This window comes from Cannabis sativa, chromosome 3 (assembly GCF_029168945.1).
Source record: "Cannabis sativa cultivar Pink pepper isolate KNU-18-1 chromosome 3, ASM2916894v1, whole genome shotgun sequence".
NCBI classification, from domain to species: Eukaryota; Viridiplantae; Streptophyta; class Magnoliopsida; order Rosales; family Cannabaceae; genus Cannabis; species Cannabis sativa.
Window position 1 is genome coordinate 55396550 of NC_083603.1, and position 26984 is coordinate 55423533.

At 32.0% G+C, this 26984-nt stretch overlaps 1 protein-coding gene across 1 annotated transcript; it reads right to left on the reverse strand.

Moving 5' to 3' along the window:
• Positions 1–4047: 4047 nt before the first annotated feature.
• LOC133036182 (uncharacterized) lies at positions 4048–4455 on the reverse strand. The gene has a single exon (XM_061112690.1). The coding sequence runs from the start codon at positions 4453–4455 to the stop codon at positions 4048–4050; it is 408 nt and encodes a 135-aa protein (XP_060968673.1).
• Positions 4456–26984: the final 22529 nt, after the last annotated feature.

A 26984-nucleotide genomic window follows, 5' to 3' on the forward strand; every position in this document is an offset into this window, starting at 1 on the left:
TAATGGATTCAAACTGTATGGAATATGAGTTAGGTATTCTGTGACCAGGATCCACTTGCACTATTCTAAGAATTCTTTTATAAACCTAAGTCATCAAAAGACACTACCACTTTTTTTTTTAATCTATGGCATTCGTATCTTGTTCATAGTGGATTAGACAAGATCAATCTCTGCAAAGAGTTAATATGCGTATATCCACTGAAAGTAGTTCATCTCATTCGTAGATGGATGTACATTCAGGGGTGGATATGAGTTTTTCGTTGTATTCTTAAAACGATAACTCTAGATTATACCTTTTATGCAAAGAAATTTGAAATGTTTGAAAAATTTCATTAATTTCTAGCAATGGTTAAAACCATTATGGTAAGTGGTTAAAGATCTTGCGAACTGATAGGGGTGGAGAAATAGTTAGTTGATATGCAGTTCAAAGATCATGAAATTGATTTTTGAATTATATCCAAACTTACTTCCCCAGAAATTTCGAGTTGCATATTGATGATTAGTTACTAGTCATTGCTTAAATCCTTTCATGGTAATACAATTTCAGAATGATGTAATGGTTGTATACTTAATGTAAATCATTACTAGATTCATGGATGACCTAATCAAAATCTTAAGAAAAGCTAGAACTATTAACCATGTTTTGTTAGCTATTCTAAGTGATTAGGGGTGGACCATCCCACAGTCAATAGATAAGAAAGTGTTTATTTAAACAAATACTACTTTTCTAAGAAAATGACTAAGTCTGAAAAATAAAGTAGCAAATAAAGGAGATATTTATTTCTTGATTCCAAAAGTGTTCTATCATCTTATTTGACATATGATGATCTCACTGCCTTTGTTGTCTTGTCACAACCGAAGAGATCAATACCATTTAGTTTTCTTAGACATAATTCACGGTACCTTGTCGTAGTGGGAGAGTTTCTAGGAACTCACCTTCTTATGACTTGGGAGACACCAGTGATTAAAATCAACTGTGAGTTTAAACAAGTAATGGATTGTCAAGATAAGAAACTAAGAAGAAAAGCCAATAGAACTATGGTTTAATCCATTCACATGGAATAACCTAAAGTTTTCTATTACAAGGACATAAAAGGAAATTTTAGTTAATAAGTCTATTCAATGGACTTAACAAACTTCTTGTTCCTAGTATTATAGGTTTAAGTTTATCTAAACGTATGGCTTGTGGTATACCTGGTAATTACTTACTCTAATGCAAGCAACCTACTTTAGTAGGATGGTGAAGCATTTTTCTTTCTAGCGGCAATCTATAGAAGCTTCACAACTTCTTAGACATAGATTTTATTTATCTAAAGAAAAGTCTCAACTATTCCAGAAAAGATAAAGTCATGAAAGAATTTCTTAAATCAACAGTGAGAGCTCTTAGATATGCTTTTGTATGCCTTAGACCATACACCTGCTATTGAGTGGGAGTAATGAGTAGGTATCATATTAATCCAGGAGAACAACATTGGAAGACAATCAAGTAAATCTTAAGATTAAGAAGAGGAACTATATGTTAGTCTATAAGGGTGTGTTTAAAACTCTTAGACTACACCATATCAGATTTCGAAATTTGCCTTTGTGCTAGTAGATCTTTCTGATAAGATGGTGGTTACTCTGGGGTGGAATAGTGATTTTGGAGAAGTGTAAAAACCTATCTGAAGTCTCTAGGGCTACCAGGAAGGGACTGAATGTTAAAGTTGCAGGAAAGGTACTTATTCAGTCTAAGGAAAGTTCTATACATCCTTGGCACCATTCCAAATTGCCTTAACTACTAGTGTTAATTTCCTGATTAACTAAGAAGTAGTTGCCAACAGTATAGAATCCAGTATCTTAAGAGAGTAGACATATAGAGAGGAATTTCACATTATCAATAATTTTATGATTAAGGAAGAGTAATGGTGGAAAAAAGGTTGTGGTTAATTCAACCTTTTAGATCCTATTACGAGGAGTTTACTACTACTACACTTGATTTGTATATCAAAGTGTTGAGATTATTTGAAACGCACTTTATGTTTTATATTAGTGCAAGTGGGAGTTTGTTGGGTTTTATGCCCTAAATAGAATTCATTTCAATATAATCAGATTCACTTATTAATATAGATCAGAAATAACATTTAATGTTGCATGGTTCACATGATTTATTTCATGATTATATGTATATAATGTATGAATTCATCTGAAACCCTTTTCACATACTTGATCCTGTTTATTGTGCCGTCAACACATTGGAAAGTAAACATGACTATGTGAATAAAGTTTCCTAGATTTATCAGACATAGGGTTTTACTGATATGATAATCTACAACAGAGTTTACTTGTATTTGGAGAAGTGCTATGTTCTTTCCAGAACATTGGTTAAAGTAAAGCTCAGGTTGGATGCATGGAGTATGCATTGGAAGGGACCGATATTGAACTTTGACTTAGATTTATTAAACTTACCGTAAAATCTATTCAAGTCAATATCGCCTAGTTGATCCTAGATCAAATGTTCTTAATCCTGGTCTGATTAGGCTCAATCTTGAAAGGCTATTCGTGTTCTTTGATTTGTTAGTTAAGCCTACTTTTAGGTCAGGGTGATACGTACATTTTGGGAACACGGTAGTGCAATTGAGTGGGAGCGCTAGCATAAACATGGAATCTATAGCTTCTATCTGGCGAATAGTAAGCAAAGGATGATTTCCTTCGAGCTTGACCAAACGAAAATAAATGGTGGAGATCTCATTTCACATAAGCTGAAATATCATTTATACGGGGTTAAGTGTTTTAAGGATAAAATACATTGTAGGGTGTAACGGTAAGCTAATCCCTTTACAGTGTAGATCATTCATATAGAGGATCATTGATCACATTAGGATTATAACAATGGATAACTAATGATGCGTCTATATGGTGGAACATATAGAGCATTCTATATACTGAGAGTGTAATTCTGAGTTCTATGTGTGGATTCAACGAAGAATTAATAAGTTAGTGAATTTTAGTGCTAAATTCTTGATCTACTTATTGGAAGCTCGGTTATATAGACCCATGGTCCCCGCACTAGTTGAGATAATATTGCTTGTAAGACTCATATAATTGGTTTTGGTTAATCAATTATAATTCTCAAATTAGACTATGTCTATTTGTGAATTTTTCACTAAGTAAGGGCGAAATTGTAAAGAAAGAGTTAATAGGGGCATATTTGTTAATTATGATACTTTGTATGGTTCAATTAATAAATATGACAAATGACAATATTATTTAATAATTATTTATAGTTATTAAATAGTTAGAATTGGCATTTAAATGGTTGAATTAGAAAATTGGCGTTTTTGAGAAAATCGGATGCAGAAAAGATAAAACTGCAAAATTGTAAAAAGTGAGGCTCAAATCCACTAGTATAGGGCCGGCCACTTTTATAGGAATTTACCTCTGACATTTTCATTATTTTAATGCCAAATAATTCAAACCTAACCCTAGTGGAATGCTATAAATAGATAGTGAAGGCTTCAGGAAAATTACACTTTTCTTCTGACACTTCTGATTCAGAAAAACCTGAGCCTTCTCTCTCCCTATCTAGCAGACCACTCCCTCTCTCTTTCTTCCCTCTCAAATTTCAAAATTCTTAGTGTATGAGTAGTGCCCACACACAGCAAGTGATGCCTCAATCATAGTGAGGAAGATCGTGAAGAAAGACTTTTAGCAAGAAGGAGTTTCAGCATCAAAGATTCAGAGAAATAGATCCACGTTCAGATATTGATAATGCTCTGCTACAGAAAGGAATCAAGGGCTAGATATCTGAACGGAAGGAGTCATTATATTCCGCTGCACCCAATGTAAGGTTTCCTAAACTTTATATGTGTTTATTTCATTGTTTTAGAAAGTTCATATTTAGGGTGTTAATCAACATACTTGTGAGTAGATCTAAGATCCTAGTAAAATAAATTCCAACATACATATATATATATATTATTTAATTATTATTTTATATATATATATGTTTGATTCGGTCAAAAATCAAGTCTTTATATTCTTCCCTCCTTGAAATTTCGTCCCGAAATTTTAAAGTACAATCTCAAGTTGAAAATTAAACAAGTGAGGATACTTCATATACATCTCACACTCTAACTCCCAAGTAGCCTCATCTTCCCTGTGGTTTTTCCATAAGACCTTGACTACTGGAATCTCTCTGTTCCTTAACACTTTTAGCTCTCTCGCCAAGATTTTGACTGGTTGTTCTTCATAAGTCACATCTTCCTGAAGAGGGATAGCCTCATACTCAATAACATGTGGCGGATCTGGAGTATACTTTCTCAACCTAGACACATGGAACACATTATGAACATGTCCCAACTGTCCTGGTAAGTTTAATTGATAAGAGACCTCGCCAATTCTCTTGATAACCTCAAAAGGTCCCATAGACCTTGGGGCTAGCTTACCCTTCACTCCAAATCTCGTTACGCCACACATAGGAGTAACTTTCAAGAAGACATAATCACCAACATCAAACTCAGCTTCCCATTGATGGAGATCGACATAGCTTTTCTGACGACTCTAAACAACCTTAAGTCTTTCTTGGATTCCCTTAATCTTTTCAGTGGTACTAGTGATAATCTGGGGCCCAATAGTAACATGCTGATCTTGTTCTTCCTAACACAATGGCGATCTGCATGGTCTCCCATATAAGGCCTCATAAGGAGCCATGCCTATACTGGCTTGGTAGCTATTATTGTATGTGAATTCCACCAGTGACAAGTGTTATCCCCAACTACCTCAAAAATCCAAAACACAAGAGCGAAGCATGTCTTCCAAAGTCTGTATGGTCCTCTCAGACTGTCCATTTGTCTGTGCATGATGAGCAGTACTTAAGTGAAGTTCAGCTCCTAAGGCTTGTTGCAGGGCCTTCCAAAACCTTGATGTAAATTGAGGATCTCTATCAGAAACAATGCATGCAGGCACTCCATGGAGTTAGACTATATTGTCTACATAAAATCGAGCTCGCTTGGTAAGCTTGTAATCCTTACTGATTGGAATAGAATGGGCAGACTTTGTTAAAACGATCAACAATCACCCAAAAAGCGTCATGCTTCAAAGGTGTCAATGGCAACCCAGTAACAAAGTCCATTGTAATCTTGTCCTACTTCCATTCTGGTATAGGCAAAGGTTGAAGTAAACCTGAAGGTCTCTAATGCTCAGCCTTAACTTGCTGACAAACTATACACTTAGCTACAAAGTTGGCCAAATCTTTTTTCATACCTTCCAACCAATATTGTCTCTTTAAATCTTGGTACATCTTTGTAGATGTACAACAAATTTGGATCTACAGGCCTTAATTAAAATGGACTTCCTAAGATCAGGGATATCTGCAACAGCTAGGCTTCCCATATGGTATAGATACCCTTCACCATTAACTGTCCACCTGTCTAGTTGCTCACCATCCTGTATTCGGTTCCAAATAAGTCTTAGCTTTTCATCTTGACACTGACGTTACTTAACTTGTTGAAGTAGCACTGGTGTAGCCACTATGTTAGAGATACAAGCTACTTCTTTATAATCACCCATTGTGATTGTCCTTTTCCAATCCTCAAGAGCCAAACATGCCAAAGTACCATGAGGCCTTCTACTTAGTGCATCAGCTACTACATTAGCTTTCCCAGGATGGTACTGAAAAGTGAGATCATAGTCCTCCATATACTCAACCCATCTTCTTTGCCTCAACTTCAAGTCCCTTTGAGTAAAAAGATACTTCAAGCTCTTATGATGTGAGTATAACTCAAACTTTACGCCATATAAATAACATCTCTAAATTTTTAAGACAAAGATTACCGCAGCAAGTTCTAGGTCATGCGTAGGGTAATTCTTCCCATGTAGTTTCAATTGTCGAGAAGTATAGCCAACCACCTTGCCATTTTACATGAGGACACCTCCTAATCCAGTTGCTGAAGCATCAGTGAATACCAAATATGGTTCCTCACTAGTAGGAACGGTGAGAACAGGCGCCGAAGTTAATCTTCCCTTCAATTCTCTGAAAGCTTCTTCACAACTATCATCCCACATAAACTTTACTTCTCTTCTTGTTAACTTTGTCGAAGGCATAGCAATCCAAGAGAAATTCTCCACAAAGCGATGATAGTAGGCTGCCAACCCAAGAAAACTTCGAACCTCAGTACCATTCTTTGGTCTTTCCCACTGTAGAATAGAGTCTATCTTCGCAAGATCAACAGTGATACCATCTTGAGAAATTACATGGCCCAAGAACTTGACTTCAGTCATCCAAAATGTTTGTGATCTCTTTCTTAGCATATAGTTGGTGATCTCTCAATGTTTGTAATACTATTGTCAAGTGCTTAGCATGATCCTCACGTATCTTAGAATACACCAAGATATCATCAATGAATACCACAACAAACTTATCTAAGAAAGGTCTAAAGACTCTATTCATGAGATCCATAAATGTCGCAGGTGCATTCGTTAACCCAAATGGCATTACTAAAAACTCAAAGTGTCCATAACGTGTCCTGAAAGCAGTCTTAGGGATATCTTCTTCCCTAATCCTCAATTGATGGTAGCCTGACCTCAAATCAATTTTTGAAAAGAACTTTGAACCACCAAGTTGATCAAATAATTTATCGATCCTCGGTAGAGGATATTTTTTTTTAATTGTTATCTGATTCAGCTTTCTATAGTCGACACAAAGTCGCAAAGTCCCATCACCTTTCTTGGCAAACAAGACTAGAGCTCCCCATGGAGAAGTACTATGTCTGATGTAACCCTTATCCATTAACTCCCCTAATTGTTTCTTCCATTCAGCCAACTCTGTAGGTGCCATGCGGTAAGGCGTAATAGAAACTGGTTGAGATCTGGGAATCAAATCAATGCGAAACTCGATCTCCCTATCAGGTTGCAACCCTGGTAAATCCTTTGGAAACACATCTAGAAAACCGCTAACCACTGATATCCAAGGGAACTAGTCTAAATCCCTAGACTCATCCTCAATCGCAAATAGATTCCCATAACACTCTAAGTTTCTCTTTCCACCTAAGCATGTCCTTAAGATAGGATTTTGTCTCAAGGCACTCATGTTGGCTCGATAAACAATAAAATCACCACTAGGGGTTAAAAGAGTCACCCTTTTGCGTGAATAATCCATAATAGCTTGGCATTTTGACAACCAATCCATACAAAGAATTATATCAAATTGCCCCATAGGCAACACTAGTAAGTTTCCAGACAACTTGTGTCCCTCAAACGCAATACAAACTGACCTACATATGGTGGATACCTTACTGTGTCCCCCCATAGGTACACTCAAATGTAATGCAGGACTAAAAGTTTCTCAACTCAAACCCAACATACTAGCAAACATCAAAGATATAAAGGAATGTGATGCACCAGTATCAAATAACACATGAGCCCAACAGTGTGAGATAAGAACCATACTATCAACAACTCCCTGGTCAGCACCGCCTTGTACATCATCAACCCCAAGAGCATAGGCTTCAGCGGATGACTTTGCTTTTGCCTTTCCCTTTCCCTGACTAGGATAGCTTGTAGTTGCACCAGACCCTCAACCTTGATTGTACCCTCTTTGACTCCCACTAGAAGCAGGAGTTTGGAAACCTTGTGAGTACCCCATGTTGAAACCTGAACCTTGTGGCCTAAACTGATGTTGATACTGAGATTGTTGGCCCGATTGGGGTGTGAAACCATAGGATGAAGACTGAGACTGGTTTGTCCTGGGCTGTCCATGAAAAGGAGTAGACTATACATAGCTCCCTATGGGTCCTCCGTGAGATGCTTGAAATCTTTGTTGTCGTTGTGGGCAATCTTTCTTCTTATGATCTTGTTGACCACAACTGAAATACCCGTATGGTCCACTACAAGTCTTTCCAGATGAACCACTACTAGTGCTAGCCCCACTAAATAGTTGTCCTTCGGACCATTGTTCTTGATTCTTCTTGGTCATCTTTCAATCATTTCCTCTTCTTCTGCTTTTGTTCTTATTCTCATTCCCTTCTACATGAGCCTCAGTTCACAAGGCTACTGTCACACACTCAGCCAGGTTGTTAAAGGTCAAAGGGGCTATTGGACCACGTATTGCAGGCCTCAAACGACGCATGAACTGTTCAATCACCAAGGGTTAGTCAACAACACCATGATATGCATAAGAGGATAGCTCTACAAACTTCATGTAAAACTCATTCACAGTCATATCCCATTGTCTTAAACCATCAAATACTCGAATAAGAACCCTCCTGTGAGATGGACTAAAATATTATTCCCTGAAAACTTCCTCAAAATCTTGCCAAGTCATCCCATCACTTTCCGTTGTCCTGGACAAGGTCTCACACGAATCTGCTGCACCACCCTCTAACTTGGACACAGCAAAGGTAACTTGATATTCCTCAGGTGTTCCTATTGTGTTAAAAAATTTCTTTATCTGCCTCAACCACCTTTCAGCTACCATGGGATCTTGTCCACTCTCAAACTCAGGCACTTGGATCCAATGAAAGATTTGAAAACGATGACTCTGTCGAGCGGTAGGATCCATCTATTGAGCGGGAACTGCTCTTAAGGCTTCGAGAAAGGCGTTCATAGGGAATTCAGCTTGTGGAGGTTGGACATTAGCTTGAGGGGCGTCTTCTCCAACCGTTTTCCTTGTCTTCCTTACTTTTGGAGGCATTTTCTTATGTCAGAGAACCAAAAGCTAATCAGTTAGTGAGGATTGGATGCTAATAATTTAAATATGTCTTATACATATAAATACCAAGATGCTTATTACAATTATCATTTAAAATAAATCTAAACTATTTTGTGACACACTTTGAGGTAATTAAACTGAGTGCTCTGATACTATTTTTCTGTCACGACCCGAGCCCTAGGCCGTGACAGATTTGTAATATCCATAACTTGGGTGGTCAAAGGTCACACTTTGACCCTTGTAGGAAGATAAAGATTATAAATGATCTTTTAATTTATATTACAAAATGCTAATTTAAAAGTAATAGATTAACTCCTATATTAATAAGAAAATATTAGAAATATAATCAGGACCACTCATCAATATAAGAGAACAGTAATATCCCCACAGTTATGTAATCACCAAATAGATAAATTTAAGAAGTCAATAAAATACCAAAATAATACCTAGCATCTATCATTTCTCATTTCTAACTAATACAGTGCTAATTTAAGTCATCCAGACCATCCATTTCTGCTTAAATACAAAATCAGTTTCATTAGAAGACTAAAGAGTAGAATAAGACTAAACTAATAACGACTTTCTTCATCAACAGCACCATCCTCATCCACTAGCATCAAACTGACTTGTTGGAATGGGAGAAAATAGGGGGTGAGCTTATAAAGCCAAGTAGGAAAACAACTAATATCAAAAGACCCTTGGTTTAATAAAATTTCTGCATGGTTAGCTTTGTAAAAATAAAATATCTCATCACTAGTATCAAAATGTATAAACAAAGTAGGGAGACGTCGTTGCACATTAACTATTGGTGGAGGTAAAATTTAGTGTACCAAAAATATCGCCGAAAATAAGGGTAGTGTATATCAAAATGACCACCTCGATGAGTAGATCACACCCATGCTGATTGTTTGTCAAAACAGTACATGATGTTGCCAGAAAGTCGTCTAAAAGGAGCAGAGCAACAAAAGTGTTACCGAAAAACGTAACGAACTGGGTGAAATAGCTTAGTGTAGGTTGTTCTCCTTGACGAGCTGAGTCTGGTGGTGAATACAACTCGTCAAACGGACACCGGAGGTGACCAAAATATTCGTTCAAAGTTTGTACCACCAAAGTTTGACTTGTAATCCCAAGCTAACGGCGGCTAAAGGAGTGGCGACGCTTGGATGGTGAGGTCGCCAGCACTTGGGGTTTCATTTTGTCTGGGGCGTGGGGCTTGGCGGTGGCTGGAGATGGATCGTCAGAGAATGGTGGTGATGGAGGTTTGTGGGTTTTCTTTTTATGTTTTGAACAGAGAGATCGATAGAGAGAGGAGGAGAGAGACGATAGAGGGGGTATGCTATATTTTTTTTTGTTTTTTTTTATATATATACACATATATATTATTATTTAATTATTATTATATATATATATATGTTTGACACGGTCAAAAACCGAGTCTTTTAGACTAACAGTTGGTATCAAAGCCGATTTAATCTCTGCATTGATCTATTTTTGAGTTTCGTTTATTCATATATATATATGTTCTATACTTTCATATTTACGTTCATACATATATATTATACATTCATATTTAGGTTCATACATATATATCTATTATATACTTTCATATTTACGTTTATATATATATGTTATATACTTTCATATTTATGTTAATAAATATATATAATATACTTAAATATATACAGTATATATATATATTTCCTAAATATATGTTTATATATATTATATATTAGATTTATAATTTTAATGCATAAAATTGTATGTGATACTCTCTTTCATACATTTATGATAATTTTATGCAGTATATATATATATATATATATATTATATGTGCGAATATATATAAACATGATTTGGAGTTTTGGGTTCGATAGCTTGAATTTTTCTGTTTTTCATTTTTCGGTGTTTATTTCGAATTCTATATACATTACTATATTCATATAGTATTATAGATCGATCTAAGCATGAGAAAATCTTTTGGAAAACATAAAAATGTAAAAAATTCTCTATAAAAACTTTTTCGGACTCGACTTAACTTTGTGATATGAAAGTTCACATTTTTACGTAATTTTCTTGCATAAAATCTATATGTATCTCTTTACTATTCTATTTAGAACATTTTAGATTTGAAAACACATGATTTGATTGTCGAAATTCATTTTTTCAGTCCGGTTTCAGGTCACGTCCGTCAAACCCACGAGGAAAAAACGAGTCAATTTTGACTCGACTGGCTGAAGAAAAAGCTCCAAACGATGTGTCATTTTTCATGTCTTTGGCAACCTTTGTTGTTGACATACGAGGTGTTGTTTTGCATATAGCAAAAACGACATGTCTTTTATGGTAGTGGTTTTTTTTTCAAAAAAAAAAAGGAAAAATTCCAATTTTTTTATTTATTTAGAATATAATAATTTTCTTAATTTGTGTTGTGTTAATTTAGTCAATAAATTGTATTTATTCAATTTTTTTATTTTTATTTAATACATATATTTAGAATTAATGTGCTATTAAGTATAAATTAAAAGTGGAAAAAGTTTTAATTTAGTAATTAATTACATGATTTATTTAGGCATGTAATAATTGTGTTAATTTTTATAATTGTGCATTTAATTATATATTACAAAATTTATGTAATTTATTGTACGCCTAAATTAAGAAATTTTAAAAAAGCTGTCATTAATTACATATTTAGAAATTTGCATTTAATTAATTATCATAAAATAATTTTATTAATTTGTATTTATTTAGCAAATTTATTATTAGTACAATTAATTTATAGTTGTATGATTTAATTATTATACATAAATTCTATATATAATGCTCGATATTTTTAGAAAAATATTCAAACATTAAGATAGGTTGAATATTTTATTTAGCACATTAAGTTTCATAAAAATTCATAAAATTATTCATAAAACATTCATAAAATATTCCTAAAATAAATAAAACGTAAGTAATTTTGTGTTTTGACATAGGAAAACATGAACTTGGGATAAATGCTCATATCTAAAATAGTTTTTAATGATCTTCGGACGACCACACTAGGAGCACTAATCTCAGTGATTGTCTATTATGTTAATAACAGAATTACTTTTAAGTAAAGCCCAATACCTAATGTCTAAGTGAAAATATAATTTTAAATAATTAGGGAGTAGGCACAATATCTTTAATCATATAAAATTATATGTTAATTAAAATTTACCCTAATGGACATAACTTGTAATTAATTATATATATAATAATTTTATCCCACATGGAATTTATTATATTTTTATAATTAGTTAGGATAATAGATTAAACTAAATTCTCTTAATTTACCCCAATGGGAGTTATGAGGATTTAATTTCATAATTTTATCACAAACTTTAATTAAGATAGATTTCATTTCTCATTTTCCTAAATTAAATATTTTATTAAATCTATCATAAAGTTCATATAATTTTATTAGATTTAAAAGTTAGCTCACAGGATTTTAAATTTAGTAAAATTTTTATCTTCATCATGTTTCTACATTGGTAAAACATGAATTCATTAAAGTCTTGATTTTTTAACATCTAAATTTGTAAGCCTATTCTTGCAACTATTTCATCCACCTCTAAATATGCTGAAATCACTAGTGAAATCTCTGAGCTTAGGAGTGACAACTTCAAAATCTGGAAGGAACGAGTTCTTCTCCACCTAGCTTGCACTGACATGAACTATGCAATAAGGAAAGATGTACCAGCTGTTGTCACTGAAACTAGCACTACTGCTGAGATTGCGCTGCATGAAAAGTGAGAGCAATCCAATCGTCTCTGCATCATGTTCATCATGTCCAAAATTCTTTTGGGAATGCGTGGATCGGTGGAGTCACCTGAGAAGGTCAAAGATTTTATCAAAGTGATGGATGAGCAATTTGACACTTCAGATAAATCTTTATTCAACAACCTTATCCAAGAGTTCTTGTGGACAAGAGTTCGAGAACACATTTCAAAGATGAGGGATATCACTGCCCATTTGAAGAAGCTCGATGTTATCAATCCTGATACCATCCTGGTGCATTGATCCTTCACAATCTTCCTCCACAATATAGGCCTTTCAAAATTTCCTACAACTAACATAAGGAAAAATGGAGCATCAATGAATTGATGACCGTGTGTGCTTAAGAGGAAGCCAGGATCCTACAAGAGCAAGGAGAAAGTGCTCACCTGACCACTCAACCTAAGAAACACAAACCATTCAAGAAGAACAAGGGAAAAAAGCCCATGACTCCCCGAGCTGCCATATATAAGGACTCCATCAAATGTTTCTTTTGTAAATAAAAGAGACATGAGAAAAAGGAGTGTAGCCATATTAAGAAATGGATGGACGACAAAGGTAATCCGATTTCCTTAGTATTTTATGAATCTAATATGGCTAATGTTAATCTTAACACATGGTTGATTGATTCCAGTTCAACAATTCACTTAATAAATTCTTTGCAGGATATTAAAAACCTAAGGTAGCTAGTGGCAAGTGAACAAAGCATCTAATCTAGAAAAAAAAAATGGGCTCACGAGTGGAAGCTATTGGAACATGCAATTTAGTTTTAAGTATTGGTTTTATTTTAAAGTTATAAAGGACTTTCTATGTACCAAGTTTCTCTAGAAATTTAAATTCAGTTTGAGGTCTTGTACTCTTTGGTTTTTCCTTTACATTTTCAAAAAAAATATTTTAATTTATATAATAAATCTCAATGTGTTGGAAATGGTATTTTGTCTGATGGTCTTTACTGCATTAATTTACAAAATAATACTACTAACAATGTTAGCCATGTTCATGCTAGCACTAAACGATGTGTTATGAAAGAGGATTCCTGTACATTATGGCACCGGAGATTGAGACATATCTCCATTGATAGAATTAAAAGGTTTGTAAAAGATGGGGTACTCAATACCTTAGATTTTACTAACTTTGATACTTGTGTGGATTGCATTAATGGAAAGCAAACCTCCAAGTCTGTTGAAATTGGTGTCTATAGGAGTTTTGAAATATTAGAAATCATACATACTAATATATGTAGTCTAGACATGGACTCACATGGTCAGAGATACTTCTTCTCATTCATAGATGATTACTCAAACTACATGTATATCTACTTACTTCATAATAAAAGTGAAGCATTAGATGTTTTTAAGATATTTAAAGAAGAAGTAGAGAAACAATGCAACAAGCAAATTAAGATAGTGAGATCAGATAGAGGAGGTGAGTATTATGGTAGATACACAGAAGATGGACAATCAGTTGGTCCATTTGCGAAGTTTCTTGAAAAAAATAGGGTTGTTTCCCATTACACCTTGCCCGGTACACCAAAGCAAAATGGTGTTGTAGAAAGGAGAAACCGAACATTAATGGACATGGTGCGGAGTATGCTTAGTAGCAACTCTAATCTTCCTAAATCCTTGTGGGCTGAAGCTTTAAAGACATCCGTGTACATATTAAACCGAGATCCAATAAAGGTAGTCTTAAAAACTCCTTTTAATTAAGGAAAGGTTGGAAACCAAGTTTAAATCATGTACACATTTGGGGATGTCCATCTGAAGTCAGAATTTATAATCCATAAGAGAAGAAATTGGACCCAAGGACCATAAGCGGATTCTTTATAGGGTACGCTAAAAAGTCTAAAGGTTGCAAGTTTTATTGTCCATCTCATAGCACAAAATTGTGGAATCAAGGAATGCAAAATTTCTTAAAATTCCTTGGTCAGTGGGAGTGATCAATCAAAGGACTTAGGTCCCGAGAAAGATTCTTTGGAACCCTCCACCTCAAAAGTAAGACTGATAATGGTCAACACCCCTGTAATTCAAACAGATGTTGAACAATCATTACCAATCATTGAAGATCCACAAGGTGGTAATTATATTATAGTAGATGAAGATGTTCAAGAGTTTCCGACAACTATTGCACAACCTACTGAACCAACTACTGCTCCCCAAGATCTTGTTGGTGAAGTCTTATGAAGATCTTCTAGACCTGTTAAACCAAAGATTTACAAAGGCTATGTTTTGTATTTATTAGAATCTGATATTGGAATTGGAAATCATCCATAAACATTTTTACAAGCTATGAACAGTAGCAAATCAAAATTGTGGTACAATACCATGGATAATGAAATGAATACTATGAAGTGTAACAAAGTTTGGAAACTTGTTATAAAGTTGCCTAATGGGGTGAGAGCCATTGGATGTAAATGGGTCTATAAAACTAAAAAAGACTCATTGGGCAACACTGAGAGATACAAAGCGAGACTTGTTGCAAAAGGATTCACACAAGAAGAAAGAATTGACTGTACGAAGACTTTTTCTATCAAAGAAAAATTCTATCAGAGTCATCTTCGCAATAGTTGCTCATTTTGATTTAGAGCTGTAGTAGATGGATGTGAAAACTTCTTTTTTGAATGGTGATCTGGAGGAGGAGGTATACATGAAACAACTTGAAGGATTCTCCTCTAATGAAGGTCAAGATTTGGTATGCAGGCTCAAGAAGTCTATCTATGGATTAAAACAAGCATCCCACGGATGGTATTTAAAATTTCATGATGTCATCTCTTCCTTTGAATTTGAAGAGAATGTCATGGATCAATGCTTATACCTATAGGAAAGTGGGAGTAAGATTTGTTTTCTTATTTTATATGTGCACGATATTCTTCTTGCATTCAATGATAAAGGGTTGCTACGTGAAGTGAAACAATTTCTTTGAAAGAACTTTGAGATGAAAGACATAGGTGAAGCATCTTATGTCATAAGCATTAAGATTCATAGAGATAGATACCAAGGTATCTTAGGTTTATCTCAAGAAGCCTACATCAACAGAGTTTTAGAAAGATTTCAAATGAAAAATTGTTCACCGAGCGTTGCTCCAATTGCGAAGGGTGATAAATTGAATTTGAGCAAGTGTCCAAAGAATGATTTTGAAAGAGAAGAAATGAAGAACGTTCCTTATGCTTCTGCTTTTGGAAGCCTAATGTATGCTCAAGTGTGTACAAGACCCGACATTACTTATTCTGTCGGAGTGTTAGGAAGATTTAGAGTAACCCAGGGATAGACCACTGGAAAGTTGCAAAGAAGGTAATGAGGTAACTTCACGGTACTAAAGATTATAAACTGATGTTCAAACAAACTGACAATCTAGATGTAGTTGGCTACTCAGATTCAGATTTAGCTGGTTGTACTGATTCACATAAATCAACATCTGGTTACATATTTATGTTTGCTGGTGGACTTGTGTCCTTGAGGAGTAATAAACAAACTTTGACTGCTACTTCTACTATGGAGGTCGAGCTCGTCTCTTATTTTAAGGCTACCTAATATAGTGTATGGGTAAAGAGTTTCATTTCAGGCCTTAGAGTTGTTAATTACATAGCAAGGCCATTAAAAATATTTTGTTATAATTCAGCTATTATTTTCATGGCTAAAAACAACAAAAGTGGAAGTCGAAGCAGACACATCGACATTAAGTACTTAGCTATTAGAGAACGTGTTAAAGAAAATGAATTGGTCATTCAACACAGTAGCACTAAATTGATGATTGCTGATCCTATGACAAAAGGCTTGCAACCTCATAAATTCAAGGATCATGTAGAGAACATGGGACTTGCTTCCCTTATGTAATTTTTTACAAATAAAGTCATTATTAATAAAATTCTTATTTTGTTTATTTTCTCATATTTATGCGCAACTTAATTTTACATTTGAGAAAATTTTAGAGCACCTAAATAAACATAAGATTTAGGATTTATTCACTTAAGTACATTGCCACATAAAGTACATTGTTCTATAGTAAATAATTTGTAATATAGTGAAGATAATACTCGACTCATAATGAGGACATATCGCTATGATTCATGTGTTATTATATAATGAAGAACACTGGGCTTGAATGTTTTAGTCTAAATACTAACCAAGTGGGAGAATATTAAAATATTTTTATTTAGGGAATAAAATAAAGGAATTAATGTTGAGATAAATGAATATTTTATATTCATTAAATCTGGACAATATTAATTGCGTAATATTCTATATATTGTCAAATTTCAATATTCATTATTCGATTTGATTTCCTTAATTAATTGTCAAAATATTCTAACAATTAATGTAGCGTAGAAACTAATGGAGTATCTCACCTATAAATATAAGGTCTCGGTCCCCGAGCTCTTCACTCATTCTGTTCAAAACAGCAAAAATCTATCTAAAGAGAGTTGAGAGAGCGAGGAAGCCCGAATTCCCATACCAAAGCTATTGCAGGGATTGAAGCTCAAACATCAATGGCTGGAGGTATTTCGATTCTTTCATTGCATATACAGTTTTGATATGTTTACAGTTTATTCTACATTACATATCGTTTGTATATCTTATGCGAGGAGAATTCAATTGATTCATTCTATGTTGTTCAGGCTTTGCAATTATTGGATGAGCATCTTCATTCTTTCTTAAGTGATTACATAATTGCATTACAAACGAATTGATTCAATTGATAATGCATTACATAAGTATTAGAATTCTCCAATAATACTCACTTGAGGAAGAATCAATTATTGGATAATATGCGAGGAAGTAATTATCGTTTGTATATCTTATGCATTACATATCGTTTGTATATCATAATGAATCTAATACTTGAGGTGTAAGTTTGAGCAAATAAATGATTTTTTCTAGAAACTAGGTTCCTAGATCGATCGCTCCCACTAATCAAGTGAACTCTTAATTTTACAATTCTAGTATTGTAAGATGGATAATAAAATATGTAAGCCTTAGACCTTATAGCTTATCTGATGAAATGCTCATTTATGGTATTTGGGCCCACATTTTTTTTTTATTATTTTTATAATTGTACTCTAACTGTATTGGGGTATTTCTAAAATATGTACATATCATAAAGTCGGACCACAACTCAAAATATGTTTAAGAAACAACTTTGGTTAGAACACGATTTGATATGTACACTCCCATTGAAGAATATCAATTGACAAGGATTTAAGAAAATTTGGAGTTTGCCATGCAGACTCCAACCCATGTTCAACAATTCTTAGTTTCTTAAACCTGTCACGTACCATAATTTGGGTGTACCAGGCATATATATTGGGTGATGAACCCACACTTTTAAAGAAACTTTGCAAATAGACTAGGAGTTAATCCATACTCACGAATTTTAATGTAGTATTCTCCATTTTATATTTAATCTCACTATCTTAATATGCAAAATACATTATTTCTCTAGTTATAATTTAAATGTCTTTGAAACATATAAATCTTTACTTTTGTAAAAATATAATTTATGTGAGTAATCGTTAATAAATAAGATGAAAAATATGAGTCCATGTCTATAAAATTAATTGACTTGTATGATTTCTAATATGATAGAATTCTAATGTGCACCGATTTTGACTTGTTGGAATTTACAATTTCTTAATGAAATTCGCACAAGTTTTAAATAAAATTAGTAAAATCAAATGTAATGAATATCCCCACCATTTACTAATATTTATTCTATTTAAGGAGATATGTTCCATAATCTTTGGTGTTATAATATAGAGGATAATTTTTATTCATAACACATTTCTTATTGTCAGATTGAACTTGCATATTTTTATGAGTGACATCATTTTGTAGTAAAACCCTTTAAATATGTATCTAAATCAAGTTTCTAAAGAAGCTTGGAACATAAAGGTCTTTGATAATTTTAAAACAATGCCACTACTATATTCTTTGTTCCTTAAACTTCTAAATATGAGAACTCATCTTGTCTGTAGATAAAATTTGCTCACAGTTACTAACATTCATAGGTTTATTTGTAAACCTTGTAAGAAATTATAAATATGAAATAACAATCTAAAATAATCCATTATGTGTTAATAATCACATTAACTATATCAGAATGAATTCATACAAAATATATTAAAAATTTATTGGTGATAATGAAGTGTGATTTATTTTTCTTAATTATACAGTAAAAATCTGTACAATCTAGATGAAGTTATTAGAATAAATTTTGAAAATTTCTACTTGTATTGTAAAAATATATGAATGGTGATGTAATAAAATTTTATAATTATTAATACACAGTTTTGATGTTTAAATGAATCATGTTTTTACCAATGTATAAACATGCTTAAATTATGAAATCCTATTAAATTAAAATTGCTTGTGGGCTAAATTTTTAATTTAATAAGATTAGATTTAGATGTAGATTTCGATATATTTACACAATTGATGAAAAACTTAAAGTTTAATATTTCTATCTCAATGAAAAGTGTGAAACATTTAATTATTTTATAAATATTTCAAAATTGTATCATTTAAGATAAAACTATTAAATTAAATCTACATAATTCATTGTGGGATAAATTAAGAGAATTTAATTTAACATATTATCCTAATTAATTATATAAACATAATAAAATTCATGTGGGGTAAAGTTATTACACCTATATAATTAATTATAAGTTATGTACATCAAAGTAAATTTTAATTAATATATAATTTTATATAATTAAAGATGTTGTGGCTAGTCTCTAATTATTTAAAATTATATTTCATTTAGACATTAAGTATTGAGCTCTACCTAAAAGTAATTTCGTTATTAACATAATAGACAATTATTGAGATTAGTGCTCCTAGTGTGGTTGTTCGACGATCATTAAAAATTGTTCTAAATATGAGCATTTAGTCCCATGTTCATGTTTTCTTATGTCAAACCACAAAATTACCTATGTTTTATTCATATTTTTATTTATTTTAAGAATATTTTATGAATAATTTATGAATAATTTTATGAAATTTTATAAAACTTAATGTGCTAAAAAAATATTCAACATATCTTTATTTTTGAATATAGTCTTAATATTGAAATCATATAAATCTTAATTAATTGCACTAATAATAAATTTACTAAAATAAATATAAAATAGCAAAATTATGATATGATAATAAATTAAAGGCTAAATTCTATAATTTGCAATTAATGGCAGATATTTCTCAAAAATAAATAGTTTAGACAATAAATTACTTGATGAGGTAAATAAATATAATAATTGTATAAATTTAAATGTTAAAGTCAACACACTTATTAAAATTATATGCCTAAATATAATCATGTAATTAATTACCAAATTATTTTTTTCCAATTTTAATTTATATGAAATAACATATAAATTCCAAATATATATTTTTTAAAATAGAAAAATTAATTAAATGTAATTTATTGACCAAACTAAGAAAAATAAGAAAATAATTAATATTCAAAATAAATTAAAATTTATCTAAAAAATTCGGAATTTTCCTCTATTTTTTTTTTTTTTTTTGTAAAATAGCCTCTGAAAAAACGACATGTCGTTTTTCCACATAGAGTGGAAAACGACACGTCGTTCAGGGGTTACCATCAACCTCCAGCAGGGTCATTTGACTCGTTTCACAGAAACACGGGTCCTGCGGACCTGACCCCAAACCCGCTCAGAAAAAAAAATCGACGACCAAATTTCGTGTTTTCAATTCTTAAATAAACTAAATGAAAAAAATTAAGATATATATGTAGGTTTCGGACATCTAAACCACGTAAAATATGAACTTTTATTAAAAAAAAAATTTGGGTCTCTATGTGTTTTTAATGGATATGAAATTAGAGAAGAAGAAGAGATTAGTAATGCCTAAATATCTATGAGAGAGGAAGAAGAGAATAATAATACATATATAATTATCTATTTTGAAGGTCTCTTTTAAATTTTTTAGTTTCCACTTTTTTTATTGTTACATAAAGAAAAAAAAAAAAAAAGGGTATACATTTCCTTTTTTATAATTGGAGTTATACATATCCATGTGTCTCTTCATCATCAATTGGAGTTAGAGAAATTATAAAAATTAAAAATATCAAATATTTAATGACAACATTACAACTAATAGAGCCAAACATTTATATTTTAATTTATTTTTAAATCTATTTAAGGTAAATACAATTTTATTATTACTTTAGGTAAATTAATTTAAACAAAAAATTATGTGTAACTAATATATATATATATATATATATATATATAGAATCTAATTTAGGTTGTAAAATTTTGAATACAAACAAATGTTGTTATTTCAAATATATCACAATTTTTAAATATATAACAAAAGAGTTCAAAAAAATACAATGAAAGATTTCGTTGTTTATGTCGATATGAATCAACAGTTATACTACGGTAGGTATCTATTTTTTTTAATATATATTTATATATACGCAAACATATTTTAATATATATATAAATATAATTATATTTTCAGTGCAAGAGTATATGCTGAAATAAAAGACGACACTAGAAGTGTAACTGTAATTATGTTTGGTCACAAAACATAATTAATTTTAGATTGTTATGCAACAAAAATAATAAAATATTCTGAAGAGATATGATTTTAATCTACACATAATTATTTATTTAGTATATACTAAAATAATTAATAATTGTAGACTAATATACCAACTTTTATAATTTATTTTTCACGAAAAGACTAAATATGTTGAAAGTGTTTCTAATGAATTGACAACTAAATGTTGGATACTATAAATTTATGCTCATCAAGAGAAGATGCTCAAAGATACAAGAATTTCAATGCATACTATATCGAAGAAGTAAAACAAGAAGAAGTTACTAAATTTTCATCTTAAATTATAAATTACATATAACTAATATTTTAAGAATTAGAATAACAACACTAATTATGTAATATTTTAAAATAATTAAACATTTTATCTAAAGAAATAGAACTTAAAACTTACATAATATGTAAAATAATATTTTATGTAAATATATACAATAAAACTTATAAATAATATTCATATTATTATATCAAATAAAAAATACATTTACAATTAAGATGCATCCATTTAGTGCAAGAATGTATAGTCAAATAATTGACAATACTACCAACATTTATAAGTTATTTATCAAGAAAGAACTAAATATATTAAAAGTATTTTTAATCAATTGTTAACAAAGTGTTGGGTGTTAGACTTTTTATTTGGGCTTACATTAAGTTTTATTGGTTTTATTAAAACTTGGGTTGATTGGATAGTTCTTTGCTGTGTTAGCCCATATTGTTGGTGATCACTTGTTCATGGGCTTAGCATCTGTATGTAAAGTCTAGGTGAAGCAGAAGTGTGGGCTTTTCTAGTTGACTGAAGCCTTTGATGAGCAGGCCCAGCCCAACTAGGGTTTTGTAGCTAAGTCCCCTCCCTAACTCTATAAATACATATTGTCTCATCACAATTGTAGACCTTTTGATAATCAGATAAATAAACTGCTTCTGATTTAGAGATCTAGGGAGGGAGACTTAGTTGATAGTATTGCACTATCAAAGTGGAGTAATTGCTGTGGATCAAACTGAGATAATTGCTATGGATTAATCAGGTACGCATACCTAATTATTATATATTATTATTGTGTTCTATGTTATGTACAAATAGATCTAGGGTTTACTATTAATTTTTCTATCATGTGGTATCAGATTGCCTATTGTATATGATTTAGAACCTATAATTTATATAACAATTAATATGTATATGTTACTCTTTTTTTTTCAATTACATATTAATTTTGTTATTATTTTATGTTGAATCTTTTATTTTTCAATCTTAAAAGTTTAGGGGTTTTATTCCTCATTAAATTCTTTTTCTTTTGATATATTACTTGCATAAAATTATTGAGTAAATTAGGAGAATTTTAAGATTAAATTTTTAGGGTTATGTATTTTTTTCTTATGAAATTCAATTTGGGATTTTTGATTCTATAGTTTATACACTAAAATTGATGGTGCAAATCTCATTACCAACTAATTTACAATGTTTCTACCCGTTTAATTTTTCGAATTGGATAACACACATAATAAAATCGGATTGTTGTTTGTTCTTAATTTTTCGGATTGTTTTTTCCATAAGATCTAGACATTGAGCCTTAAAAACTCGAAATTAGTAGTCTAGATGGACTAGTAATCCAATACCGATCGAAACCCCTCAAAATCCCAAAGTTTTTCGTCGGTTTTATTTGGTTTTTCGGAAACGGACCGAAGCGGACGAAGCGGGTCGCGTGATCCGTTTGCAGACCCGGCTGGAGGAAGGAGGAGACTCCCAGCCGCAAAGCCCACTCGCGCAGGTGGCGCGTGGGGGCGCGTGGAGCCACTCCGGTCATCTTTTTTCGACGTTTTTTTTTCCAACATGCTTAGAATTTAATTTCTGATTTTTCTATGATTTTTAAATAATTTTTTGACTCCGTTTAATAATTATTATTATTTTAATGATAATTATGTAGTTAAAAAAATTATTAAAAATATTTTTTGATGATTTTTCAAAATCTGTCGATCATAGAAATTTTTTTGGATTTCTTCTCGTTCCGTATGACATAGTCACTCTCTTATTTGATTTATCTTGACTATGTAGTCTCCACCAATTTTCTTATATTCACATATTTTGATTATTTGTTGTTCTAAAGTGATATAACTTGATTGTTTGATACAAAAATAATGTGTTATGGTGGACACTTTATTTTTTGATTATCAATATAAGAAAAGCAATTTATATATCTCTTTTGGAAATTTGGTTGAAAATTATTAATCTTCAAAGATTGTTTTATCACCAAATTTCACATGTTGAAGAAAATATTATATCTTTTGGTTGACTATATGTGTAATTACTTGCCCAAAGGTAGTAGTTACATATATTAGTTCACATTCCATGAAGTGAGTTAATATTAAATATATATATTTTAATTATTTACCCAAAGGTAGTAATTTAAATATATAAATTTATTATTATTTTTTTGCTTGAATTAATACATATTTTTAAGAAATTTATTTGCCCAAAGGTAATAAAATTCTTAAATGATATGTATTTTTTCTTTGTTGTTAACTTCATGAAGGTAGATCATGTGTGTGTTATATTCTCACCCGAAAGGGGAGTTTATAATGACCAGTTGATTCTACAATATTTTCTAATGCATTGCTCATATTGCTTATTCAAGTTTTAATTTTTTGGATTTTTCGGTCTCCTTTCTGCGAACAACAATAACGTTTTCATCTGAATTCTGAATGCTTCAACTTTAAGACATGGAAACGAGATGTGAAAATTGCTTTAGGCATAATAGATTTGGACTTATGCCTTCGAGAAGAAAAATCTGCTGATCTTATACTAATATCAGAATTGTTGCCCAAAAATTCTTCATGCACAATGGAAAAATTCAAATCATGTTAGTCTCATTGCTATGAAACGTTTAATTCCTGAACATCTTTTGGTGGTTTGCCAAACACCACAAATGCTAATGAGTTTTTCAATGTTGTAGAAAAACTATATGACACTGGTGAAAACGCTGAAGCTGGACATCCTATGGATGAAATGACAACCATTAAGTATGAGGAATTAAAAGGAGTGCGAGATTTTATTCTGCATTTTTTAATGTTCAGTCCAAGTTGAAAGATCATAATATTCCTCTTCCTGACTTTTACACCATTCTTCAAGTTCTTCATGAACTTCTTACTTCTTTTAGCTTTACCAAGACAACCTAAACACTTGTAGTAAAATATGGAGTGTTAGTAACCTTATTTCTCAGTATATAGCTGAAACAAGCAAGCTAATAGAATGAGAAGAATAAATCTTCTCACTTTGTTTCTCAACTCAAGCCCAACAAAGGATAAAGAAAATATGAAAAGAAGCAACCACAACCAGGGGCTAAGGGATCTCAGAAAGCCAAGTGAGAGGGAGTCAATGCTTACAGTAGACACTTATATTGGAGTTGACGTTATTTATGTTGGCACATTAATTCTTGAATTACAGTTTAGTGTTCAGATTGTTTTGAACAGTACTTTATTGATTCCTACTTTTAAAGTAATTCAGTTTCGCTTCCGCTTTTAGTTAAACAATAATTTTCTTTTCCTTTTCCCAATTATAGTGTTGACATTATGTTTGACTCTGAATAATTGGAAACTGTTTTTACTCTGATATTCTTTTCAAATTATCATTGACTTCCTTAGCTTCCTTTTTCAATGTTGTGAATATTGTGGATAAGAAATCTTATATTAAGATAGCATACTTATTATTATGGAACGATAGATTGGGTCATATTTCTAAAGAAAGAGTTGATCGATTACTTCTAGCTAAAATTCTTCCTCCTGTTAATGCTTCTGGCTGGGATACTTGTGCTGATTATACTTGTACAAAATTGACTACTACGTTAAGGATACAGGTATGTCATAACTTTCAAAAATGATTTTTCTCTATATGGCTTCACTTGATTCAAGAAAAATCCAACGCTCTTGATAAAGTTAAAATCTTTCGAAATGTTCTTCAGAAACAATTAGGAAGAGTCATCAAAGTTGTTCTTTCAGATCGTGGAGGAGAAACTATGGTCGTTATTCAGAATATGGACTACGCATGAGGCCTTTTGCTGAATATTTTCAACTGAACAAAATGGCGTTGCTGAAAGGAGAAATCACACTCTCATGGATATGGTTAGAAGCAAGTTGAGTATATCAAATCTTCCAGAGTTTTTATGGGGTGAAGCACTCATGACTGCAACTTATATTTTAAATCGTGTTCCCAGTAAATCTGTTCCCAAAATCCTTTTGCGTTGTGGATTGAAAGGAAGCCTAGTCTCAATCATCTTCATGTATGGGGTTGTCCAGCTAAAGTACGGATTTATGATCCTAATTTAAAAAAGTTAGATTCGAGAACCAATCTCTGTTATTTCATTGGTTATCCAATGCACTCAAAACGCTATCGCTTTTGCTATCCTACTCGTGGTACGCGAATTGTTGAATCTCAAACTGCTAAATTTTTGGAATTTGATGTTGCTGAAAATATTCCTTCAACATCTCTTGAAACAGGGGAGTCATCTAAAGGAATTTTTATTCCTATATCTTTTTCAAGAAATGATAATAATAGCAGTCTTATTCTTACTCTAGTTGATATCACTCCCATTACTGATGAATATATTGCTCCTAATATCTAAGATGACGAGGGTCTTATTATTGATGAGGAACCTATTATTGAAGAAGGTTTTGTTGTTGATGAGGGTCATGTTATCAGAGAAATCTAATTGTGGAATATGTCATTCAAAATGATGGTCAATAAATAGAGGTTATTCCAGAAGTACCTCCTATATGGAGATCTCAAAGACAAAAGATGTCAATAAGGTGTGATGATAATTTTATTTACCTTGGAGAAGGTGAATGTAATCTTGGTCATTTTGTGAAACCTTTCACTTATAGTGAAGCACCTAATTGTCCACATTCTTCAAAATAGATAGAAGCTATGAATGATGAGATTAAGTTCATGGACAAAAATAATGTATATGAGGAAGTTAGTTCTATTACCTGATAGTTTCAAACCAATAGGTTGCAAATGAATTTTTTTAAGAACTAAAAGGGATAAAAAGGGACAGATTGAAAGGTTTAAAGCGCACTTAGTGGCTAAAGGCTTTACTCAAAGAGAAGGTATTGATTACACTGAGACTTTCTCACCGGTTTCCACTAAAGATTCATTCAGAATTATTATGGCCTTAGTTGCGCATTTTGATTTAGAGTTGCATCAAATGGATGCTAAAACTGCTTTTCTGAATGGAGAATTGAATGAGGAAGTCTATATGTCTCAACCTGAAGGCTACAAGGAGAATGGAAAAGAACACTTGGTTTGCAAGTTAAAACGATCCATTTATGGTCTCAAACAGGCATCTCGCCAGTGGTACTTGAAGTTTGACAAGGTTGTGACATCGTTTGGTTTTGTAGAGAACAAGTTTGATCAGTGTATTTATATAAAGATCAGTGGGAGTCGTTATATTTTTCTTGTTCTTTATGTAGACGATATTTTACTTGCCACTAGTGATTTGTCATTAATAAATGAGACCAAAAATTTTCTGTCTTCCGATTTTGATATGAAAGATCTTGGAGAGGCATCCTATGTTTTGGGGATTGAGATCCATCGTGACAGGAATCGAAAAGTTCTTGGCTTATCTCAAGAAGCTTACATTAATCGTGTGCTCCAAAGGTTCAACATGGATTTGTGTAAAGCTGGTTCTGCTCCTATTCTGAAAGGGACAAATTTACTAAGCAACATTGTCCCAAGAACAACTTAAAAAGAGGAGCAATGCAGAATATCCCATATGCAAGTGCAGTAGGGAGTTTGATGTATGCTTAGGTTTGCACTAGACCTGATATTACTTTCATGGTCGATGTTCTTGGGAGATATTTATCTAATCCTGGCCATGATCATTGGGCTGCAGCCAAGAAAGTTTTGAGATATTTGCAAAGAACGAAGAGTTTTA